We start from the raw sequence: 24,209 nt of genomic DNA, 5'->3' as shown, positions 1-24,209 counted from the left end.
AACTCAGGGGATGTGGGTTCAATCCCTCGTAAGGGAACTAAGATCCCACATGCTGCAGAGCAACTAAGCCCATGTTCCACAACCAGAGAGTCTCGAGGGGCTTCCCAGGTAGCACTAGTAGTAAAGAACCTGCCTGCCAGTGCAGGAGACTCGGGTTTAATCCCAGGATCAGGAAGATCCCCTACAGCAGGCAATGGCAACCTGCTCCAGTATTCTTGCCTGGAGCGTCCCATGGACAGAGGAGCCTGGTGGGCTACAGTCCATGGGGCCACAAAGATTCAGATGCGACTGAGCACACACACATTACGTTACTCAGCACCACACCTCTGACCTACGGAAACTGTGGGATAATCAGTGAGTGTTGAGTGAGCCACTAAATTTGTGGTCATTTATTACAGAGAAATAGAAAACTCATGCTTGCAGGTTTGAGATGTTTGTTTCTGGTATTTTGCAACTCCAAATAGTGCTGCTGTTCTGCACGTTGCATGTTAGCTCATACCCATGTGAACTCTGCACATGTGAAAATATTTTAAGGGTATGTAGCGAAGAATGGGGCTTCCCTGGTGGCTCGGCAGTAAAGAATCTGCCTGCAGTGCAGGACACCTGGGTTTGATCCCTGGGTCATGAAGATTCCCCTGGAGGAGGGCATGGCAACCCACTCTAGTACTCTTGCCTAGAGAATCCGCATGGACAGAGGAGCCTGGCAGGCTGCCATCCATAGGGTTGCACAGAATCGAACACAACTGAAGTGACTAAGCAGCAGCAGCAGTAGCTAAGAATAGAATTTCTGGGTCTTAGAACAAAGGTATCGTCCACTTTAATAGTGGCAAACTTGCATTCCAGAGTACTTTCACCAATTTATCTGGCATCAGCAATATCTGGGAATGTTCTCAACTTCACAGTTCAGCAGCAGTTGGTCTTGTCAGGCTTTGTTTTGCTTTAAACATTTCAGTCAGTTCAGTCGATCAGTCGTGTTTGACTCTTTGCGACCCCATGGACTGCAGCACACCCGGCTTCCCTGTCCATCACCAACTCCTGGAACTTGCTTAAACTCATGTCCATCAAGTCGGTGATACCATCCAACCATCTCATCCTCTGTCGTCCCCTTCTCCTCCTGCCCTCAATCTTTCCCAGCATCGGGGTCTTTTCCGGTGAGTCAGTTTTTTGCATCAGGTGGCCAAAGTATTGGAGCTTTAGCTTCAGCATCAGTCCTTCCAATGACTATTCAGGACATTTAAACACTTAGCTCTTCCTTTAATCTGAATTGATTTGTGTGGCTGCTGCAAGATAGGGAGCGATCTCATTTCTGTTTGTCTGACCCATCGTCACAGGATCGTTTCTTGGCTGGTCTGTCCATTCCCCGTGGTTTGCAGTGCCAGCTGTGTCGTCATACAATTCCTCGCCCAGGTCAAGGTCACACACGCTCCCTTTTCACCTCCTTTTGGCATTGAATTTTCTTCTGGTCAACTTCCAGTGAAGCCGAATAAATATTAAGCTCAGCAGTCTTCACCTTTCAGGAGTCTGTGACTTTGCCCCTTGTGCCTGACATGATGTTAAAAACCAAAGCCTAGCAGAGCTTATAAATCCCATAGGGAAGGTGCCTTTTCTAGACTCCAGCTACCTGTTAATTCTTGGTCCTGGGATTTCCATTATATTCCTGGAGGCGCTTTTTGAAATTAATTAATTTGACTGTGTCGGGTGTTAGTTGCAGACAGCAAGATCTTTAGTTGCAGCGTGTGGAATCTAGTTCCCCTACTGGGGATCGAACCCAGTCCCCCTGCATTGAGAATGTGGAGTCTCAGCCTCTGGACCCCCAGGGAAGTCCCCCTGGGGTCCTAACTAAGCCTTTTATAGGATGTTTGCTGTGTGTCATCTAGAATTCCCTGTGGTTTTTAAATCACTTTTTCACATGTGTGATCAGAGATGGAATTGCAGTAATAAATTTTTGAGACCAGGAAAAAAAAAGAGAGCCAGTTTTTGGACTGTCTTTCGACAGACAGCTGTAACTTTTTTTCTCTAGGCACGGCCTGAGGCCAGGCTTCCTCAGGCCTGTCTTTCCCATCTGCAGCCTCACGTGTCTTTGCATTTGTCTGCATTACAGATATTACCTCCATCTGATTCTTATATCCTCCTATTTGTACATCTCTTTGCATTTGTTTGCATTACAGCTATTATGTCCACTTTGATTCTTATATCCTCATATTTATACTCCCCTCATCTGCTGCGTCAGCTTCCCTAGTGGCCCAGATGGTGAAGAATCTGCCCACAATGCAGGACACCTGGGTTCGATCCCTGGGTCAGGAAGATCCCCTGGAGTAGGAAATAGCAACCCACTCCAGTATACTTGCCTGGACAACTCCATGGACTGAGGAGCCTGGCAGGCTACAATCCGTGGGGTCGCAAAGAGTCGGACATGACTGAGTGACTAACACTTTCACTTTCATCTGCTGCATACCAAAAGTTTCCCGCAAATATTGCAGGCATCCACCCACCCACAATGAAGACTAAAGAGATGGTGTGCCTCTTTTGTTGTGGTTTATAATTCAGACAGCATCCTCCATGGGATGGAGCTATGCCTTTCCCACGCATGCCCAAAGGTACTAACTTTCACTTACAGCAGAGTTGAGATTTATGAAGGAACTCAACTCACCCCACAGTAGACGCACAGGAAAGAAGTCAAGCCAGAAGGTGAAATGTGCCCAAGCAGATGGAGTCGGCTGTAAAGTAATATCAGAGATACCCTAGAGTGTATTTAAAAATCCTAGGAACCTTATTATGGGCTATGGGTCGTGCTTCCAAATATCATTTTGTTTTAATAAGAGAGGGAGAGATTGCTTCCAGGGAAGGAAGACTGCAAAGCTTTGTGAAGAGTTGTCATCAGGGGTAAATCTGATTCCCCTAGAGGATTTGGGTGATGGTGTTAGATGAAAGTTTTCCATGTAAGGAAAGCAGCGTGAGTCAGTCCAAGGCGTGGAGAATCACGGGGCGGGGAGGGACGGGTGAAAGGAACTACAGGTTTGGGCTGGAGCCAGACCGTTGGGTGCCTTCTGAGGTCCAGATGGTGACACAGGGGAGCCAGTGAAGATGTTTACTCTTTCTTTATTTTCCTGGAGAATGGTGGAAGGGCTATTTTGAGGGAGTTTACACTGGAAGAAATGTTGTTTCTCTGAGGAGGTTTTTCATTGAACAAAACTCACTTTTATTGACCAAAGACAAAAATTTACAATCACTTGAGGAATTTCTGGCATCTTCAGGGCAGTAAGGGAGGTGATTTTTTTTTTTAATTTTATCTGTGTGGTCATTATTGTGTCAAATCTTCCACTATCTCATAAAGTCAGTCTCTTCTGAGGCTTTAAGCCAAATTGTCATCCATGTCTGGACATGGCCCTGCAATAGAGACTAGCAATTTGGTTTAAATTGACAGGGAGGCCTGGCGTGCTGCGATTCATGGGGTCGCGAAGAGTCGGACAGGACTGAGCGACTGAACTGAATGCAGTATATAGCTCAAAAAAACTGAAAAATTAACTCTATTTCCATACTGCTGTAGCATACAAGCTTCTTTGGCTTCTATTTGAATTTATTTTTTGGTAATTCATCAGTGGCATAGTGATAAAATAATATCCTGTGTTCTTCCTCTTGGAGGACAACTTTAATAAAGGGTGAATCACACAGACATGGCCTTTTCCTGGGGCTGTGTGTTGGTATCACTGACTGCAGAGCTGCAATACAAGGAATTATTACATTCCTTGGATAAAGCATCCACAATTCCTACCCTGATCCAAGAAGCATACTCACTGGGGTGAACTTTTTTTTTTTGTTCCTCATCATATTTTGGTAGTTTTCAACCAATTGTCTTATTTGCAGTTTTCCTTTCTAATAGTTGCCATGTTCCATTAATATTATTTTAATAATCAGCCTACTCCATTGTACCATCTTCAAAAATCAGTGAGAGTCATAAATGAGGAATATTCTGTGTCTCCTCCAGTTAAGATGAGCTTCTGTGGGCATATGTTTTTACTAATGAAAAGCTGATTATATTTTAATACTTTGTTGAGTCTTGCCTACAAAATATACAATCTATAGTCAGACACTTCAACGATTCTCTCGTGGAAATGTACAATTTCCCATCAATGAAAAAAGAACAGTAGTAAGTATTTTAGAGGATTATTGAGAAGGTCAAAGGATATAATAGTATCAGACTAGTTAACATCGTACTGACAGTGAAAAAGGGAATCAGCAAGCAATAGCAGTTAGTGTTCTTAAGTGGCATGGAACTCTAACTTCTTAGCATGAAATACTAAATTCCTAGCAGTAATCACAGTTGTTGTTGTTCTGTCACTAAGTCGTATCCAACCCTTTGTGACCCCATGGATTGCAGCCCACCAGACTCCCCTGTCCTTCAGTATCTCCTGGAGTTTGCTCAAACTCATGTCCATTGAGTTGGTGATGCCATCCAACCATCTCATCCTCTGTTGTCCCATTCTCCTCCCAACATAAAAGGGTCCCTCAGTAAAAGGTTGCGGCATTAGCTGGACACTAAATATTCAGTTTTCTGTATTTTAGACTGAAAGTTTGAAAATCAGTTCCCATTCTGGTTTATACTGTTCTTTTTAGTCAGTCCTTTGCAACTTTCAACAAAAATGCAAAAAGTAAGAAATTCTATTACAGAGAAGATTACTGCCAGAATCTGAAATAGTAATAGCTTCCCATTCACTATTCCACATCTGGGACTAAACACAGGACCATTTAATGAATGATGTGTAGATTCGTTCTTGCCCCACTGCCTACCTCTTGGGTATAACTGCCTACTTCTGCAGAGGACTCTGTCCAGCCTTCCCAACATCTTCTCTATGCATCAGTGTTAAAAGGTTAATGTCCAGGAAACATGATAAGATAAAGTAAAAAAAAAAAAAAAAAAAAAGCCCTTTGTAGCATTATTCACCATTGTGAAAATTTTAAAGCAAATTTAAAGTCATGTCATAATAGAATGTCTAAGTAGACTTTGGAAATAATGGCATATTATAGTTATCAAAGATCAATTTTTACAGAATAATTAATGAGGTTAGTCATGCATGATATAAATGATAATAACTAAAAATTAAGTAAAGAAGCCTAATATAATACTATATTTACAGCTGGATTCAGTTTTATTGCCAGTATATATATATCCCTGGGGGAAAAAACTGTTAGAATTTTAAAGTTTGACAACAAATTCTAAAAAAGATATACAACCTTTTATTTGAATTGAAAGTAATTTATTTTATTCTTCATACCTTATGGTATTTTCAAATCTTGTACAATGAATGGTTTCTTGGTTTAAAACAATGGAGGCAGGTTCAATTCAGTCGCTCAGTCATGTCCAACTCTTTGCGACCCCTTGAACCGCAGCATGCCAGGCCTCCCTGTCCATCACCAACTCCCAGAGTCCACCCACACCCATGTCCATCGAGTCGGTGATGCCATCCAGCTATCTCATCCTCTGTCGTCCCCTTCTCCTCCTGCCCGCAATCCCTCCCAGCATCAGAGTCTTTTCTAATGAGTCAGCTCTTCGAATGAGGTGGCCAAAGTACTGCAGTTTCAGCTTTAGCATCATTCCTTCCAAAGAACACCCAGGGCTGATCTCCTTTAGAATGGACTGGTTGGATCTCCTTGCAGTCCAAGGGACTCGAAAGAGTCTTCTCCAACACCACAGTTCAAAAGCCTCAGTTCTTCGGTGCTCATATAATTATGCATCAGTAAAAAAAAAAATCTCATTTTTTTAAATGACAAGAACATTAGCTGGTAAATTGTAACTGAAGAAAAATATGGATATAGATATAAGGGATATGCAAATTGTATAAGACTCAGTTATATAATAAGACAAATTTTAGTTTATGACTTATAAAATCAGCTTTATTGAAGTCAAGCCATTACAATTAAATATTTTTTTTACAATTAAATATTTTGGTAAGCAACCATCAACTTTATTTTCAAGGCATTAGAGTGTTAAATAGTCACTCAGTCGTGTCTGACTCTTCGTGACCTCATAGACTGGAACCTACCAGGATCCTCTGTCCATGGGATTTTCCAGACAAGAATATTGGAGTGAGTGGCCATTTCCTTCTCCAAGAGTATTAAATAAGCACTATCCAAACAGAAGCAAAGGGATTTCTCTGGTTATCCAGTGGTTAAGACTCTGCACTTCCAACGAAGGGGGCGTGGGTTTGATCCCTGCTCAGGGAACTAAGATCCCACATAGTACGTGGAATGGCCAAATAAAAAGGAAAAAAAAAAAAGAAGCAAGACTTTGAAATTTATGTTTGCAGTAGAAAAGAGCAGACAATATAATTTGCAGTAAAGCTTTCTATTTGTGAATTTGGAGTGAAGACAAACAAGAAATCAAAGCCCATTAAAACAGAGCAAAAAATAGACAAACTCCATTTCTAAAATGTAGGGGTTTTTAGTATGCAAAAATATAAGCACTTTCTGATTGATGCTGCTTTCTATTTGAAGCCAAATAGAAAACCCTTCTTCTTGAGCATAGGTATACAAATAGATAGTAGGAAAACACTGAGAAATACCTGTGTAAACTCAGTGGTATCATGGTTACAGTTTTCTTAATAAACCCTCAATTTTATTTCACAATAAGACATACGTCTGTTCTTAGGAATACTGTCTATTCTGTATGTTACTAAATCCCTGTTGCACCCATAGTAAAATATCAACTTTCATCTGCAATTTTATAGCGTGTATTTGCCATTGAAATGCGTCATTTACATTATGAAAATTTAATATGACTGACATTAGCAAAATCACTAATTAAGAAATAGGGCATAAATACTCCAAGAAACTTGACAGTGTGTTCTATGAAGGAAATTAATTCAGAAGTTTCCTATTTGCATAAATCTCCAGGTCTCATTTTCACAGCTGTTTGTTTCACAGCTAGATTGTTGCATTTCAGAATTATTTTAACATAATCGCTGGGAAATATATACCTTTCAACTAAAAATATCATACTCTGCAAAAAAGATTGTTAGGGGGAAAATATAAGTTCATTCAGTTCATTTCCATCTTTTTTCTTTAAGATGAATGTTTCTAATACAGAAACTTTAACATTTAAGTCTGAAATTATTGAAATATTTTTATTATTAAAAGACAGTTTGTAATTTTAGATCCTCATGAAAATGAAAAGGTTGTGTCCTTTTCATTTGGGAAAAGTAATGAGTGAAGCTTATTTTAGCAAAAAAGAAAAAATACTGGAGATGTCTAATTTTCATTAATGAGCTGAGCATAATATAGTTTCAGATACACACTCAGTACTATACTTGACAAAGGGGTAATAATTTTAAATATGATTTAGTCTAGCATATTGTTTGTTTTAGCAATTTAGTTAAGGAAAGGAGATCAGCAATGACTAGATCTTAAAGGTGTCTTGTTACCTGTAATGTCCAAAAACACAGAAGGAATTTGAAATCCACAGATTCCAGCCTAAAGACCCAGCAACACCGCTTGCTGCCTGCAAGCCTGAGTCAATCATTTAAGGCCTGCATACTTCGGTTCCTCATCTGTAAAATGTACAGCGAGTAACACAAGATCATTGTTAAAATCACTCTAAATAATGGACAATGAACGACCTTGGGGGCTGCTAAGCACCATATCAGTGCTGGTCATGGTTCAGTGTCTCTTCTCATGTTTTTAAATATTGCCCTGAAAAAAATTTGTTCTTGCTGTACAAATTCATGGTTTTGTCCACATGGTCAGTTACACTGTTATACATTAGAAGTCAACCCAAGCATGGACATTTGTAAGAAAAGTGATGATCAGGTATACCCACATCCACTTTCATAACTAGAAAAAGATGCTCTGGTTTTTGCAAATGAGTTTCTCCCATCTTTCCTTTCACTCTTGAAATTATATTTAAGTGTAGACTCTACTTAGAGTAATTTGCTGCTGGAATAAGCATAACATTTTGATTTCTGCTTTGCTTCTAATTACATTCAAGCTCATTTTGACATTTAAAGCCAATTACATTAGTCTAGATTCAGCAAGACTTTTCCATAGTAGTCTAAAATTTGACCAATGAACAGACTTCCCCCACCCCCATTTTAATTCACTTAAATGGAATGCTAGCAACAGGCATATTTTAGAAATAGTAAAAGCCAAATAAATAATGTGGGTTCATTTTGAAATAAAAGGAAAAGAACTGCTTGGTCTTTCTTACCAGCATAAAAGAGAGTCAGAATTAATTGAAACCACCAGTTTCAACTTTATTTCCTTCTGAGTCACAAGCAATAAGGCGTAATCATTTTACCAAAAAAAATTAACATTTTTAATGTTTTGCTTCTATTAACAGCAAGGGTAGTTGATCTCAACAGATTTCAAATTCCAAGAGAATTCATCTCTCATAGAGAGAGTCATACATAGAGAAAGTGAGTCGTTCGGTTGTATTCAGTTCTTTGTGCAGTTAGCCCACCAGGCTCCTCTGTCCATGGAATTCTCCAGGCAGGAATACTGGAGCGGGTAGCCATTGCCTTCTCCAGGAGATCTTCCTGACCCAGGGATCGAATCCGGGTCTCCCACATCGTGGGGAAGATTCTTTACCATCTGAGCTACCAGGGAAGTCCGTACATAGAGAGAGAGAACTTTAAAAGTTTTATAACCTGAAAGTCACTAATAACTCTTCAAAACTCCAAGCCCTACAACAAAACTGAACCAATATTCGATTTAAGATTCTAGTATATGTGATGGCTTAGAGCTCACCCAGCTCTTATTTTATTTAGCTCCGTACTTTCAGTCCACTTACCAACACTGTGATTTTTACTTTTTATTCAATAAATTCTCTTGTCCCCGACAGCACTAAAAGTTAACTTATAGTAAATATAGTGTCAAAACATTTAGTGTAACCTTCTTCTATAGTTTTTATAGTCAAGGTATAGTCTGAGTAAATAGACTAGAAAACATACTGTATACAATCAAAGTTTTCCAGTTGACTGCCAGTACCAACTAAGACAAAGCAGAATAGTAGACATGGGCTTCCCAGATGGCCCTAGTGGTAAAGAATCCACCTGCCAATGCAGGAGATGGAAGAGATGCTGGTTCAATCCCTGGATTGGGAAGACCACCTGGAGAAGGAAATAGCAACCCACTCCAGTATTCTTGCCTGGAAAATTCCATTGACAGAGGAGCCTGGTAGGCTACAGTCCATGGGGTTGCAAAGAGTCAGACACGACTGAGTGCACACACTTAAAGGCACACACACACACACACACACACACATGCACTCACACACAGAATAGTAGACACTTACAGGTAGAAGTTATCTTGGAGTCACTTAGTTCCGAGATGAAATAACATGATGCTGTCAGTATCACTGTCACACTTTCATGGATCTAAAGGAAATATCTTCTTAAAAATATAATCCAAACTCAGCCTCTGTGACGGCAGAGCTCAACACTTGGTACTTTGCCTCCCTACCCTGAAACTCACGCAGGGCCAAGGTCTTTATCCTCTGCCCATTCAGCCTCTATTTTATATTTTATTTTTAAATACGTATTTCTTTACCTGTGCCTGTGTCCGGTCTTTCTTTGCAGAGCACCCTGTCTGTAGTTGTGGTGCCAGGGCTTAGTTGCCCTACGTCAGGTGGGGACTTAGTTCCCCGACCAGGGATCGAACCTGTGTCCCCTACATTTTGCAAGACGGATTCTCAGCCACTACCACCATGGAAAGTTTTTCAGGCTCTGTTTTAAATGGCTCTCATTTGACTGTCCCTTCTTGGGAGGGCGTCTCTTGAAAGTGAGGACAGAGATGAGGTGGACAAGATTAGCTCAGATGAGAAGTTTTGCAAAGCCCAAGGCTAGGCAGTGTGGGGGCCTCTTTGCAGGCCAAGGTGGAAGGGAGCCTGTTTCCATATGGAGCCAGTGTGGGAGCTGGAGTGGTGCAGACCTGGAGAGTTAGATTCACCTAGGAGTTAGCATGCTTCCTGAGAGTTTGGCAAAAAGGGAGATGGAGTTTGCAGGACTGAAAAAGTGTATTTGAATTGATAGGCCATGAAGTTCCATCTAAATGAGACAGGGTGAAATTGAAATAAAGAAATGGCTACTGCCAGTGGCTTTAGCATTAATGGTAACCCACTCCAGTATTCTTGCCTGGAGAATCCCATGGAGAGAGGAGCCTGGAAGGCTATAGTCCATGGGGTTGCAAGAGTTGGACATGCCTTAGCAACTAAATCACCACCACCACTATGATTTTACTCCAGATTTCAAATCCATAGTATTTATGTTTATGGATGACTTAGTTTAGTTGCAGTAAGTGGTGACTCTTAATTAAAGAGTTTTTATTTACTGTAGGTTTTTAAATATTGTACTGTGCTGTAGCAGTCTACCAGTTGTGTCTGAATCTTTGCAACCCATGAACTGGAGCCCACAAAGCTCCTCTGTCCATGGATATTTCAGGCAAGAATACTGGAGTGGATAGCTATTTCCTCCTCCAGGGGATCTTCCTGAGTCAGGGATCAAACCCATGTCTCTTATGTCTCCTGCATTGGCAGGTGGATTCTTTACCATTGAGCCATTGGGCAACTTTTAAATACATGTAATGTCATTTTTCTTGGTTTTCCCCAACCCTTAACTCTCAGTAAGATCTTGATCTTGTCAGTCATGATTTTTCCAACCAGTGTACGTTTTGGAAATTTAACTCCAGCATGAGGTATGTCCAACACGTACTGTATATTGATGTCGTTTTAAATACTGTTGAAACTTTGAATCGTTGAGAAGTTTTAAATGAAAGAAACTACACAACAAAATATTAAATCATGCAATCAGTGGGTTTTTTCACTGTAAACACGATTTCTCATTTAATTAATTAAACAATTGCTGGTCCTTCGAGGATTCCTTGGGTCCCCTTGGGCATTGAGGTCCTCCCACCCCACGTCCGGCAGACACCCTAGTTGTGAGGAGACACCAAATCCAAGCCCACCCACTCCTCCGTCTTGACTGGTAGGTTTTTCAGAAGATACAACTCCTCTGCATTTTATTTCAGTGGGAAAAAAGAAACAAGGAGACTGAGTAGGTGAATAATGAAGGCAATTAAAACTGAAGGAGGCGTCACTTTTACACTCCGTGAATACTGTCATGGCAGATCTTCTATTTTATGGCTGACTGGTAGTAAGACACAGCAGGGACACCCTCCGAAAAAAGGTTGCGCTACTATATAAGTTGTCAAACCGATTTCATTTTGAAGGCTCATCTTCTGCAAAGAAAGAGTCCTGGAAACCCGCTAAAGATAGATAAGATACATGCAAATTATATTGTAAAAGGAAAATTGAATGTCAATAACCTGAGTTGTATTCCTCACCACATTTAAAATTTTTAATGTCAAGATTTTTTAAAGTAAATACCTGTTTTGCATATATTTTAATATGCAGTAAAACTATATTGGTATAAGGTAATTTTTATGTCCAGCAAAAATCTGTACATGAATGTTCATAGCAACATAGTAGCCAAAAAGTGAAAACAACCAAAATACCCATCAACTGATGAGTAGGTAAAATGTGGTCTGTCCATCAAATGAAACATCGTTTGGCAATAAAAGGTAACGAAGTGCTGATACAGAACCCTGACCTCATACTGTATGATTCCATTTGTAGCAAGGGTTCACAATAGGCAGATCCATGGGGGCAGAAAGGGTACTTGCTGGTTGGTGAAGGCTGCGGAGTTGAGTGATGGGGAGTGACTGTTATGAGTACATAGTTTGGGGGGAAAGAGTCTGGCCTTAGTTGTGAGGAATGAAACCCCTTAATTGTCTACTTCAAAAGGTGAATTTTATGGTATTTAAACTATATCTCAGCAAAGCTGGTACTTTTAAAAGTCTGAAAAAAGAGTATTAGCACCTTCCCTAGTCCCTCAAACCAGTCAATTCTAAAGGAAATCAACCCTGAATATTTATTGGAAAGACTGATGCTGAAGCTGAAGCTCTGGTCCTTTGGCCACCTCATGGAAAGAGCCAACTCATTGGAAAAGACCCTGATGCTGGGAAGGCTTGAAGGCAGGAGGAGAAGGGGACAACAGAGGGTGAGATGGCTGAATGGCATCACTGACTCAATGGACATGAGTTTGAGTAAGCTCCGGGAGATGGTGATGGACAGGGAGGCCTGGCATGCTACCGTGTATGCGGTCGCAAAGAGTCAGACACGACTCAGGGACTGAACAACAACTGACTTTGTCATGACCCCTAAGTTGCTCCTGCCGAACTGCAGAGCCAATCCCCTTTCATTCATATGCCTCCAGATCCTACTGCTAACAGTGTGAGTTTCCCCTGTAACTTCCACTTGAAATTCATTAGAGATGTTTTTGATTGAGTTTGCTCTTCCCTGACCGGCAGGGTTGTTTGTTCCAGATCACATCCTGTGCAGCTGGCCCATTCTCAGGTTAAATGCTCATCTCTGATTCAATTAGCTGCAGTCAGACACCTGCAGAGTGAACAGGGCCTGACCTGCACAGGGATGGTTAATATGTGATTATGTCATTAGACACAGAAAAGAAGAGGCACTTGTAAACAAAGTGCTTACCCCTATTTACATCTGTAAGATTGGACGTGAGGGGTAAAATAGCAAAAATCACAGATCTTCTGTCCCGAGAACCTGCAGAAATGAATAAAACAGTTCATTACCAGCCTGGAAAAAAATGATACTAGCAGTCACCCCACAAAGAAAAGACTGCAATTTCATACCATTATCTTTGAATAGCAGCTACTAGGAAAGAGAGGGGGAGAAAGAGAGAAAGGATCAGAGAGAGAGAAAGTGCACTCTAGGTTCATGCCCGAAGCCTGTTTTCCAGAAGTTGAAATTAAATTGGAAAAGCAAATCCTAAAATATGTGCCCATCTCCCTCAATTTGAGGAGCCTCAGGCTCCAGGCTCGGGGCCCTGGAAAAGACATCAAGAATCTCCCACAAGTGTAGAAGTGATTGATTCACCCCATTTTACCAAAGGCAAGATAAAATGCTGGAGTGTTTTTATTTTTCATTTTTCCCAGTTGGGAAGAAGGCTTGTGAGTAAAAGCAAAACAGTCATAATTTATAAAAACTAAGGCTTTTCCATAATAAACAAAAGTTCAGCAGAGTGAAAGGAAGAAGAGAAAAGAAGAAAATTGAAATCAGGAGGGAGCAGGAGCTGGGGAGAAAGGCGTGGGGGAGACCAGCTGTCCTCTCCTGGTACCCAGAGGACTAGGACCAACAGAATCAACCTGTCTTTGTTCTCACCTGGAGTCAGTGGGGTGCAAGTGATGTGGGAGGAAGCCAGTGGGCTTTGACAGCAATAAAAATTTCCAGAATCTACCCACAGTGGGGAAATGTCTGAGTCCTAATATTTCAAGCTTAACTGTCCATGGCCTCAGCCAATACTTCTTTCCCTGCAAACCATTCTCCTTGTACTGGGACCACAAAACATAGACAAAAATGTAGTCGACAAATTGAAACAGGATTCTAATGATGGACATGGGAATCCCAAGTGGCTCAGCAGTAAAGAACCCACCTGCTAATGCAAGAGACACAGATGTGAGTCCAGCCTCTGGGTTGGGAAGATTCTAGGATTCTTGCCTGGGAAATCTCATGGCCAGAGAAGCCTGGCAGGCTATAGTCCATGGGGTTGCAAGAGTCAGACACAACTGAGAGCCTAAGCCACCACCAATGATGGGCATGAGCTTCTGGGATCCCTTTCTGACATTGTATTGGAGGGAATAAGCGATCTAGATGAGGAAGTTTAAAATGAAGGCTTTGCATTTGCAGCAACATGGATTGACCTAGAGATAATCATACTAAGCAAAGTAAGTCAGAAAGAGGAAGACAACTACCATATGATATCACTTAGGCGGAATCTGAAATACAACACAAATGACCATTTCTATGAAACAAAAGCCAACTCACAAATGGAGAATAGATGTGTAGTTTCCAAGCAGGGGGTAGAGGGAAGGGCAAGGGGAAGCTTGGGAGCTTGGGATGAGCATATGCAAACTCTTACACATAGAATGGATACACAAGGTCCTACTGTAGAGCACAGGGAACTATATTCAGTATCCTGTGATAAACCATAATGGGAAAGGATATATACATGTATAACTCAATCACTTTGTTGTACAGCAAAACTTAAACACACATTGCAAATCAACTATACTTCCATAAAATAAAATGAAAAAAGAAGGCTTTGATGGTTGGGGAGGTAATTAGTCCAAATTAAAACAGTAGTAAGAGAACTCCAAGGAAAGAATAAAAAGGTTTCTGGGTAATCGAAGCCTCCAGTAAGAACATCTGTAAGAGAAGAGAAGTGAAATTTATGCCAGACAATCTGTAAAAATCTTTGAGAATCTGGAAGCAATTTGAAGTAGAAGGAAGAAAGTCTATATTTCTTTCCCCAAGGAACTTGTGAAAAACAATCAGAAACTCTCAACCAAAACAAAACTAAACTAAAAATTGTATAAGAACACCGCAATTCCAATAAAGTGAATTAAACTGGGCCAGATCCTGAAACCTTAGTGAGAAGTAAGGGGCCTCCACCTAATGCTTGAACATCTACCTTCTAATACCAAATGTGTCATAATATTTGGAGCCCTGGAGAAGGAAGTATTACCCTAGGACATTACCAGGATAACATTATTACTTAGCAATATTTTCATAGGCAACTCATTGACTCTCCATCTATTGATTGTCAGTGTACCAACAAGCATGGAAGACCCAGTGATGACTGAACAGCAAAATGTAAATATGGTTGAACAGAGTATAGTAATAATAATTCACAGCATCTCACAATACATACTTGCAGGTGGCTGAGCTGTGCAGAAATGAGACTTTTTCCTTCTGGAACTCTGTAAAGACTAGAGGGTAACCCAATGTTCTTGCTCACATTGCTGATCTCACAGCAACAGTTTATAAACCCATAGCTCCATGTTCCCAAACCTTCACTGAATGTACGATGGCTGAGTGTCCATGAAAGCTCATGCTGTAGATGAAAACAAATTAGGTAGGTTTCTGCGCAAGAAACTTAAAGGTACACCTGAATTTCTGGCCTCTAGGTACCAAGGATGAATCTACTGGATTTAATCACAAGTTTCCCTGTCACTTTTAGGGAAAGAAATCCATGTCCAGGAAAATGCCTTTTGCCTTGGTAGATGTTTTGACTTTTCCCCCCTTTCATTGTTGAGCTGTTTGGATGTCCACACACGTTCACACTGGTGACATCTCTGTTGAAGAAGATACAACAATCTGGTTTTTTTTTTTTTTTCCTGTGTGTGAGATCTTAGTTCTCTAATCAGGGATTGAACCTGTGCACCCTGCAGTGGAAGCATGGCATCTTAACCACTGGACTGCCAGAGAAGTCTACAATCTGATATTTTTATGTGAATCATCTTCAGAACTTGTTTTCCTTACCTTCAGATGTAATAAATATTCAATAGAAAAAAATACAGGGGAAAAAGAATTGCCCTCAGTGATAGGTCTGGCACACTTATGACATTAAACCACGTGTTGAAAACGTCTCTGAAGCATTTTTAAGATGAATTAAAGCTAATACTCGCTTAGGCACCCCTGGCAAGGAAAGTATTAAACTGTCCTTGTTGATGCTGTGCTCAAGTACCAGTAACAACATACTTCTTGCTTTCATAAACAGAACACTTTGTAGGGTGATGAGATTATAGAAAAATTAAGTCAAGAAGAAGTTAAATGTTTCACACATGGACTAAGGCTCAGAGGAAAAACGTGTCTCCTAGTTTGAGATTCATTGAACAATTCATTGTTCCTTTCTTCATACAGACCCACTATGTGCTGGGCATTGAACATTGCACTTGCAAAAAAGTTTATTATCCCTAATAAAGAAAACTGCCAAAAGAGCTTACTGTGTGATCAAGTCTGGGAAGTAGTAGATTCAAGACTTCACTGAAGGCAGGAAGCAGTACTTGGAAAGAGTACTTGCTTTGACATCATGATGCCTAGTGCTACTTCTGTTACTGCTAGAGTGACTTTGGGCTAATTGCCCGATTTAAGCCTCTCTTTCTTTATCTTCAAAAAGAATGAATCATGTTATATTATCTTTCGAGTCCATTTTGCCTCTAAGATAACTATCAGTGTAACAGAACTCTTATCGGGCTCTGTCCATCTGTCTATTATCCTGGACTTTATTTCTTGGAATCCCAATACTTGAGAATTTGATTTATGTCTTGCATTGTCTTGAAGTCTATAGCAGTTTCTTTCAGAGCCACTCAATTCCAACTGTCAGCTTTCCCAGATGGCATCATAAGTTCTCAAGAAGTTCTTGGTTATTGTACAGAGAACATAAACCAAAGGTGGATATAAAAGCATATATTTAATAAGAAAAAAATGTATAGGAATGACCCTAACCAAAGATCTTTGCAGAGAAAGAATGAGTCTTTGAATTTGGTTGACTTTTGTTGAGTGCTCTTTTTAATTTAATTCAATTTTACTTTATCTTTTACTTTATTTTTGGTCTTGGGGTTTCTTCCATGGTCTTGACTCTGGTTTGAAAAAAAAATGTTTTAAATTATGAAAAAATGTGATCATTTTTATGAAGTTGCTTAGTATTATCATATCATTTTAGAAATATTTCTTTTTCAGAGTCTTGTGTTTTTAACATAACTGAAATGATTTGATAGATGAATTCTATAAAAATAAAATTAAGATGATTATTATTTGCCTTTAGACAATCGAATGTAATTTGCTATAAAAATAAGTTGTGCTTGACAGCAAAAAATAAAATAAATTACACTAATCCCTTGGAAACGTGAAATAGTCAGCTTGCTAAAAGGTAAAAGCAATAGAGGCAACAAGCTAAGTTTCCTGATTTTTTTTCTAATTTGCTCAGCAGTATTTACTACCAACAAGGCTAATTTTAATTCAAGGTAATTATTTTAGTTTTCCACATTGAATAGGTAGATATCAGACTTTTAAGATCGTTGTTCTTAGTTCTTTCTCATCTGTTGAATGAAGGCTCTTCTTTCCCTCCTGAATTAATAATACTGAGGTCAAAGTCCTAATTTTAAGTTGCGTGCAAGTGCAGAGCTGGTGTTTAATCCCTCCATTCTTTCCCTCTGTAGGCATTCATGTCCATGTTCCAGATTCTTACCCAGGAAGGATGGGTTGATGTCATGGACCAAACACTAAATGCCGTGGGACACATGTGGGCGCCTGTGGTTGCCATCTACTTTATCCTGTATCACCTCTTCGCCACTCTGGTGAGTTTCAGGTTTCTTCTCAGTTGTCTGACCATTCATGATGGGGTGAGCACCAACAGGTTCCTGGTCTGTTGTCAGTTTCAGAACCAGAGAACCGAGGTAGAGTAGTCCCGTTGGAGGAGAGTCCCTTCCATTCTAACTGTCTATGAATCCAAGAACTACTTGAGGAACTGGATTTCAGATTTAAGTCAGAAGCTGTCTCCACCAAAGTCAAGTGGCTTGCATGAGGGAAAGTGAGACAAAACAAATGGAGTCCCAAGTCCGTGTACTGACTTAACCATTTCTAAACATCCACACCGTCCGTGATCTAAGAATCAAACCAGAACTAAATTATTATTTTTTCTTTATCATGTAGAGACACTCTCTTTGGTTTTGGTGCAGCCTCTTCACAGCTGTAATTAAACTGAAAACAGAAGCTGGAGACCTCAGGGTGCAGTCAGTTAATTAGAAACCAGCTCAGTGTTACTGCGCTTTGTGTGACTAAAAGAAACACATGGGGAAGAATAAAACACATGGCTGTGAATATTGTAAACGGCATGATAAAAACTAAATACCAAAATTCAGGAAAAATTTTCCTCTGTCACACAAGCAGATTTTTCTCTTCCATGTATGTCTATTAAAAAGAAAAGAAAAAAAATTATGAAATGTGGCCTGCATCCTAAAAGGATATAATCCTTAGGTCTTTCTAATGCCAGATATACATCTCCACACAATACATTTGTATATATTTAAGAATCAAATTTAAGCTCTCATATTGTGCTAAATGTTCCAAGGGAAAGAAACAGAATGTTACCGTTCATTAGGAACATATGAAATAAAAACAACTGCTACTCTTTATTGAGTGGCAAAAAGCTTTATAATAATTTTATTCCTCATATTTGGGACAGTCAGGTTACGTAATAGTCCCACTTTACAGATGATGAAACTGAGGAGTTAATTTGCCCAGTGTCTCAAAGAGTATAAACACTGGAGCCAGAACATTCCCAGGCCAGCCTGGTCTCAAAGCCCATGATCTTGCAACTATTTATTGCTTCTTCCCTAGATTATGAAACTTGGCATTGTCACTGAACATGTCTGCAGCAAATCAGACCTCTGCCCAAGAGCCACTAAAACAAAATACAAGCGATCCCTAAGGCCCCTTCCAATTCTAAAATCTATGTATCAAGTAAGTGCTGGACAAACTACATACATTAAACTAGACACCACATTTGCTATATGCAAAGGCCTTCCAGTCGAAGACTGGGGACTTCCCTGGTGGTCTGGTGGTAGAGATTTTGTCTTCCAATGCAGAGGGTTCGGGTTCAATCCCTGGTCGGAAAGCTAAGATCCTGCATGCCTTAGAGCCAAAATACCAAAAACATAAAGCAGAAGCAGTATTGTAACAAATTCAATAAAGACTTTAAAAATGGTCCCCATCAAAAAAAAATCTTTAAAACAAACAAACAAAAACACGGACATGTCCGTCCACAGGTGTATGAGGATTCATTGTGATGTGGAGAAAGGTCCTGGGCTCAAAGAGTGGAATCACGTAGAAATAATACTGGCATTTTTTGACTTGGGGTGACTTTAAAAATACTCTCACACATACGCACAAAGAACACTGAGTGGTAGGAGTGGATGTCAGGCTTCTAGAGACAAATCTGGCTGCGCCTGTGTTGCCAGACCCTTGGCCCTGAGGCCTTTGCATCCTCCTTCTCGGGACCCGTGTCATTCATTTATTCATTCATTCACTTACAAACTCAGCTAGTTTCTGTTAAGCAGTTACTGTGTGTTTCAATGGGTTTCCCAGGTGGCGCTAGTGGTAAAGAACCCCCCTGCCAATGCAGGAGACGTAAGACAGTTTGGATCCCTGGGAAGATCCCCCGGAGGACGAAATGGCAACCCACTCTGGTATTCTTACCTGGAGAATCCCATGGACAGAGGAGCCTGGTGGACTACCTGTCCATGGGGTCGCAAAGAATCGGACATGATTGAAGCAACTTAGCATGCACAAATGTGTTTAAGTTCCTTTAAAACTATGGAATACCTTCGAGACTATTGATCATTGGTTAAATTCAGGATAGATGGTTGAAATCATCTATGTAAGGGAATAATCTAATTGTTATTCTGTTAAAACAATATAATCTCATGCTGTCAGCCATGCAGAGATTTGATTCTTTTTTTTTTTTTTTTTTTTAGATGAGCTCACACTTTATTGGTTGCATCAACAATAAATCCAATAGTATGTCTAGAAGTGGGAAACCATGCTTATTTCCATTCTCAGAAAATGCACAACATGTCTAAGGATTTAAGGGTTCTTTGCAACAATTCCATGCCCTATTCCTCCCACACTGGGTCCTCAAGCTGAAAGTACAAGTTCGGGAAATGGTACCCATAGAGTTTCTCCTCTCTTATTTTCATTTTTTTTTTTTTTTTTTTTTATGTCTATCACAGGGCTACCATTAGGATTAAATAAGACAAAGTATGTGAAATTGCCCTGCATATCACCTGCTCAATATGGGATTTCAGTGGTGATTTTTTTTTTTTTTTTTTATTGCCATACCTCATTTTACTGTGCTTTGCTTTGTGAGCTTTATAGATACATGTTGGTTTTTTTTTTTTCCTTGTTAATTTTCTGTTTAGTTGATCTATCCATAAGTGTGAGTGGGGTATTAAAGTCTCCCACTATTATTGTGTTATTGTTAATTTCTCCTTTCATACTTGTCAGGATTTGTCTTACATACTGCGGTGCTCCCATGTTGGGTGGATATATATTTATAATTGTTATATCTTCTACTTGGATTGATCCTTTGATCATTATGTAGTGACCTTCTTTGTCTCTTTTCACAGCCTTTGTTTTAAAGTCTAATTTATCTGATACGAGTATTGTGACTCCTGCTTTCTTTTGGTCCCAATTTGCATGGAAAATCTTTTTCCAGCCCTTCACTTTCAGTCTGTATGTGTCCCCTGTTTTGAGGTGGGTCTCTTGTAGACAACATATGTAGGGGTCTTGTTTTTGTATCCATTCAGCCAGTCTTTGTCTTTTGGTTGGGGCATTCAACCCATTTACGTTTAAGGTAATTACTAATAAGTATGATCCCGTTGCCATTTACTTTATTGTTTTGGATTCGAGTTTATACACCATTTTTGTGTTTCCTGTCTAGAGAATATCCTTTAGTATTTGTTGGAGAGCTGGTTTGGTGGTTCAAAATTCTCTCAGCTTTTGCTTGTCTGAAAAGCTTTTGATTTCTCCTTCATACTTGAATGAGATCCTTGCTGGGTACAATAATCTGGGCTGTAGGTTATTTTCTTTCATCATTTTAAGTATGTCTTGCCATTCCCTCCTGGCTTGAAGAGTTTCTATTGAAAGATCAGCTGTTATCCTTATGGGAATTCCCTTGTGTGTTATTTGTTGTTTTTCCCTTGCTGCTTTTAATATTTGTTCTTTGTGTTTGATCTTTGTTAATTTGATTAATATGTGTCTTGGGGTGTTTCTCCTTGGGTTTATCCTGTTTGGGACTCTCTGGGTTTCTTGGACTTGGGTGATTATTTCCTTCCCCATTTTAGGGAAGTTTTCAACTATTATCTCCTCAAGTATTTTCTCATGGTCTTTCTTTTTGTCTTCTTCTTCTGGAACCCCTATGATTCGAATGTTGTAGCGTTTAATATTGTCCTGGAGGTCTCTGAGATTGTCCTCATTTCTTTTAATTCGTTTTTCTTTTATCCTCTCTGATTCATTTATTTCTACCATTCTATCTTCTAATTCACTAATCCTATCTTCTGCCTCTGTTATTCTACTATTTGTTGGCTCCAGAGTGTTTTTAATTTCATTTATTGCATTATTCATTATATATTGACTCTTTTTTATTTCTTCTAGGTCCTTGTTAAACTTTTCTTGCATCTTCTCAATCCTTGTCTCCAGGCTATTTATCTGTGATTCCATTTTAATTTCAAGATTTTGGATCAATTTCACTATCATTATTTGGAATTCTTTATCAGGTAGATTCCCTATCTCTTCCTCTTTTGTTTGGTTTGGTGGGCATTTATCCTGTTCCTTTATCTGCTGGGTATTCCTCTGTCTCTTCATCTTGTTTAAATTGCTGAGTTTGGGAGTCCTTTCTGTATTCTGGCAGTTTGTGGAGTTCTCTTTATTGTGGCGTTTCCTCGCTGTGTGTGGGTATGTAGAGGTGGCTTGTCAAGGTTTCCTGGTTAGGGAAGCTTGTGTCGGTGTTCTGGTGGGTGGAGCTGTATTTCTTCTCTTTGTTCAGTCGCGCTATGGGGAGGGAGGGAGGGATGCTGCAAACAAATGACACTGGCGTGCGCTCGCAGTGCCTCAGCCACACTGGGTCTGCCCCCGCTCACGGCGCGTGTAGCCTCCCTGCCCACACTGCTCAGGCTCTAGGTTGTTCCGCCGGGAACAATCCGAGGCTGGCCCTGGGTTGCATGCACCTCCCAGGTCCAAGCCGCTCAGGTTCAGGCACTCAGGTAGTCCTCAGAGGCGCAGACTCAGTTGGGGCTGCGTTTTGTGCTCTTCCCAGGTCCGAGCAGCTCAGGTGATGAGGTGTTTGGCGAGCGCCAATGCTGCGACTTATCGCCTCCCCGCCACTTGGTTATCTGGGTGTAAAACCGGCGCACCTTCTCAGGCAGATGTTAACCGTCCAGACCCCCAATAAGTTTTAGTTAGCAAAGAAGCCAGTTTTATAGATAATGTCTCTCTGGGGCTGCGATTGCCCCCTTCCGGCTCTGGCTGCCTGTCACCGGAGGGGGAAGGTTTGCAGCCGGCTACCTCTGTTTAGTCCTTTGTTCCGTGCGTGGGCTGGCGGTGTCTTAGGTTAGGGCTGGCTTTTCGCATGGTAGATATCCCACAGTCTGGTTTGCTAGCCCAAATTATTTCGCTCAGATAGTGCTCAAGGTATTCAGGCCAGATTCTTACTCTCAGCGATGCAGCCCGCGCCGCGCCTCCCTGCCCAACCCCCGCTTGCTAATGGCGGATGCAGGCGTCTGCGCTGCTTCTCCGCTGGAGGAGTTACCGTAGGGCTCGCAATCTGTGAGTTTTAATTGTTTATTTATTTTTTCTCCCTGTTATGTTGTCCTCTGTGCTTCCAAAGCTCGGCACGGATTCGGCAGTGAGAAAGTTTCCTGGTGTTTGGAAACTTCTCTCTTTTTAAGACTCCCTTCCCGGGACGGAACTCCGTCCCTCCCTCTTTTGTCTCTTTTATTGTCTTTAATATTTTTTCCTACCTCCTTTCGAGGAGTTGGGTTGCTTTTCTGGGTGCCTGATGTCCTCTGCCGGCATTCAGAAGTTGTTTTGTGGAATTTACTCGACGTTTAAATGCTCTTTTGATGAATTTGTGGGGGAGAAAGTGTTTTCCCCATCCTACTCCTCCGCCATCTTGGCGCCTTCCCTCGATTTGATTCTTAAGTCAGAGTCTAACACAGTAATATGTAAGCAGGAATAAAAATAATCTAGCCTAGTAAATTAGTTAGCAAAGTAAATTTTTTCAAGTGGATTTCTACAGGAATCACTAATATAGTGAAATAAAATATTAAATCTGGTAACAGATTTCTTGGACAGTCTGAATTTTCCTTATTGTGCCAAAAACGTGACTTTGATTGTGGAACCCTGAAGGACTTCCAGGGACTCCTGAGATTCACTGAAGCCTTTAGGAATCCACAGAACGTAGCTTGAAAACCTGTATCTAATTCTACACCTTCATTCTACGGATTTAAGTGTCTGCCCAAAACACTCATTGTAATTTTTCAAAAATTTTAAAACTGAAAATTGAAAGTGTTTGTTCTTTTGTTCATAATTTTTTTGAATCTCTAAAAAGTTGAGAATTTAAAAGTCTAGCAGGTAGCACAGTGGTAAAGAATCTGCCAGCCAGTGCAGGAGACACAGATTCCATCCCTGAATTGGGAAGATGCCCTGGAGGAGGGCATGGCAACTGGCTCCAATGCTGTTGCCTGGAGAATCCCATGGACAGAGGAGCCTGGTGGACTGCAGTCCATAGGGTCACAAAGAGCCGGACATGACTGAGCGCGAACACACACACACACACACATATATACACACAGGTCGGTGAGGGCAATCTGTTAAATATGGTGGAGTTCAAGACTGCAGACTTGAGGTCCAAAAATCTAGATTCAGTATCTGTCTCTGCCAGTCTCTAGATGTATGACTGTAGAAGAATCAGACAACTTCCCTGATTTGTTTGTTGTGTTATATCTGAAAGTGAGAGTAATAAGACCCTGGCACATCTAGCTTCCAAGGCTGCCAAGTACATGTGAGGTGAGCTTGTATTTTTGAGGGTGCTTTAGCCATGGTCTAAGAGGACGATCGTAACGATCACCAACCCTGAGTTTCTTCAAGTTTAAGTAAGATGGTATGTACATTTCAAGCTATATCTTAATAAATGCTAAAATGTCATTTCAGATGTTTTTAATTTGTAAAAGTAAAGTATTATTGATCAGTTTAAAGCATCAGGCAATGGCACCCCACTCCAGTACTCTAGCCTGGAAAATCCCATGAACAGAAGAGCCTGGTGGGCTGCAGTCCATGGGGTCGTGAAGAGTCGGACACAACTGAGCGACTTCACTTTCACTAAAGCATCATTTATGCCCAAGTTTGTCTCTCTTTTGGTCTTCTCCACACCCATTCTCCCAGACAATGACTTTGATGAATTTGTATGAACCCATCTTCCAGTTTTTAAATCATAGTTTACTAAATTTAGCATACTATCAACTTTGTTGTTGTTATTGTTCAGTCACTAATCCATGTCCAGTTCTTTTTGAACCCATGGACTGCAGCACGCCAGACTCCTCTGTCCTCCACTATCTCCCGGAGTTTGCTCAAATTCATGTCCCTTGAGTCGGTGATGCTATCTAACCATCTCATCCTCTGCCACTCCATTCCCCTTTTATCTTCAATCTATCAACTTTAAAAAGACTCATATTTGGTGTAATATTAACAAAGTACAGTTAAAGTACACACATAGATTGCAAGATACATCCCAATTTCA

At 40.5% G+C, this 24,209-nt stretch overlaps 1 protein-coding gene across 2 annotated transcripts in view; it reads left to right on the top strand.

Moving 5' to 3' along the window:
• NALCN (sodium leak channel, non-selective) overlaps positions 1 to 24,209 on the top strand; it is a 307,320-nt gene that overhangs the window by 154,162 nt on the left and 128,949 nt on the right. For both annotated transcript variants that reach the window (XM_086330519.1, XM_086330520.1), the window contains one exon: positions 17,074 to 17,211. In XM_086330519.1, the coding sequence (XP_086186645.1) occupies positions 17,074 to 17,211 (138 nt within the window). The remainder of the gene's footprint in view (positions 1 to 17,073; positions 17,212 to 24,209) is intronic.

The sequence above is a fragment of the Bos grunniens genome, chromosome 12 (genome assembly GCF_055505025.1).
Source record: "Bos grunniens cultivar Pamir isolate PY7600 chromosome 12, Bosgru_T2T1.0, whole genome shotgun sequence".
In the NCBI taxonomy this organism is placed as follows: domain Eukaryota; kingdom Metazoa; phylum Chordata; class Mammalia; order Artiodactyla; family Bovidae; genus Bos; species Bos grunniens.
Note: the sequence above shows the minus strand (reverse complement) of the source record. Positions and strands in the feature narration are given on the sequence as shown.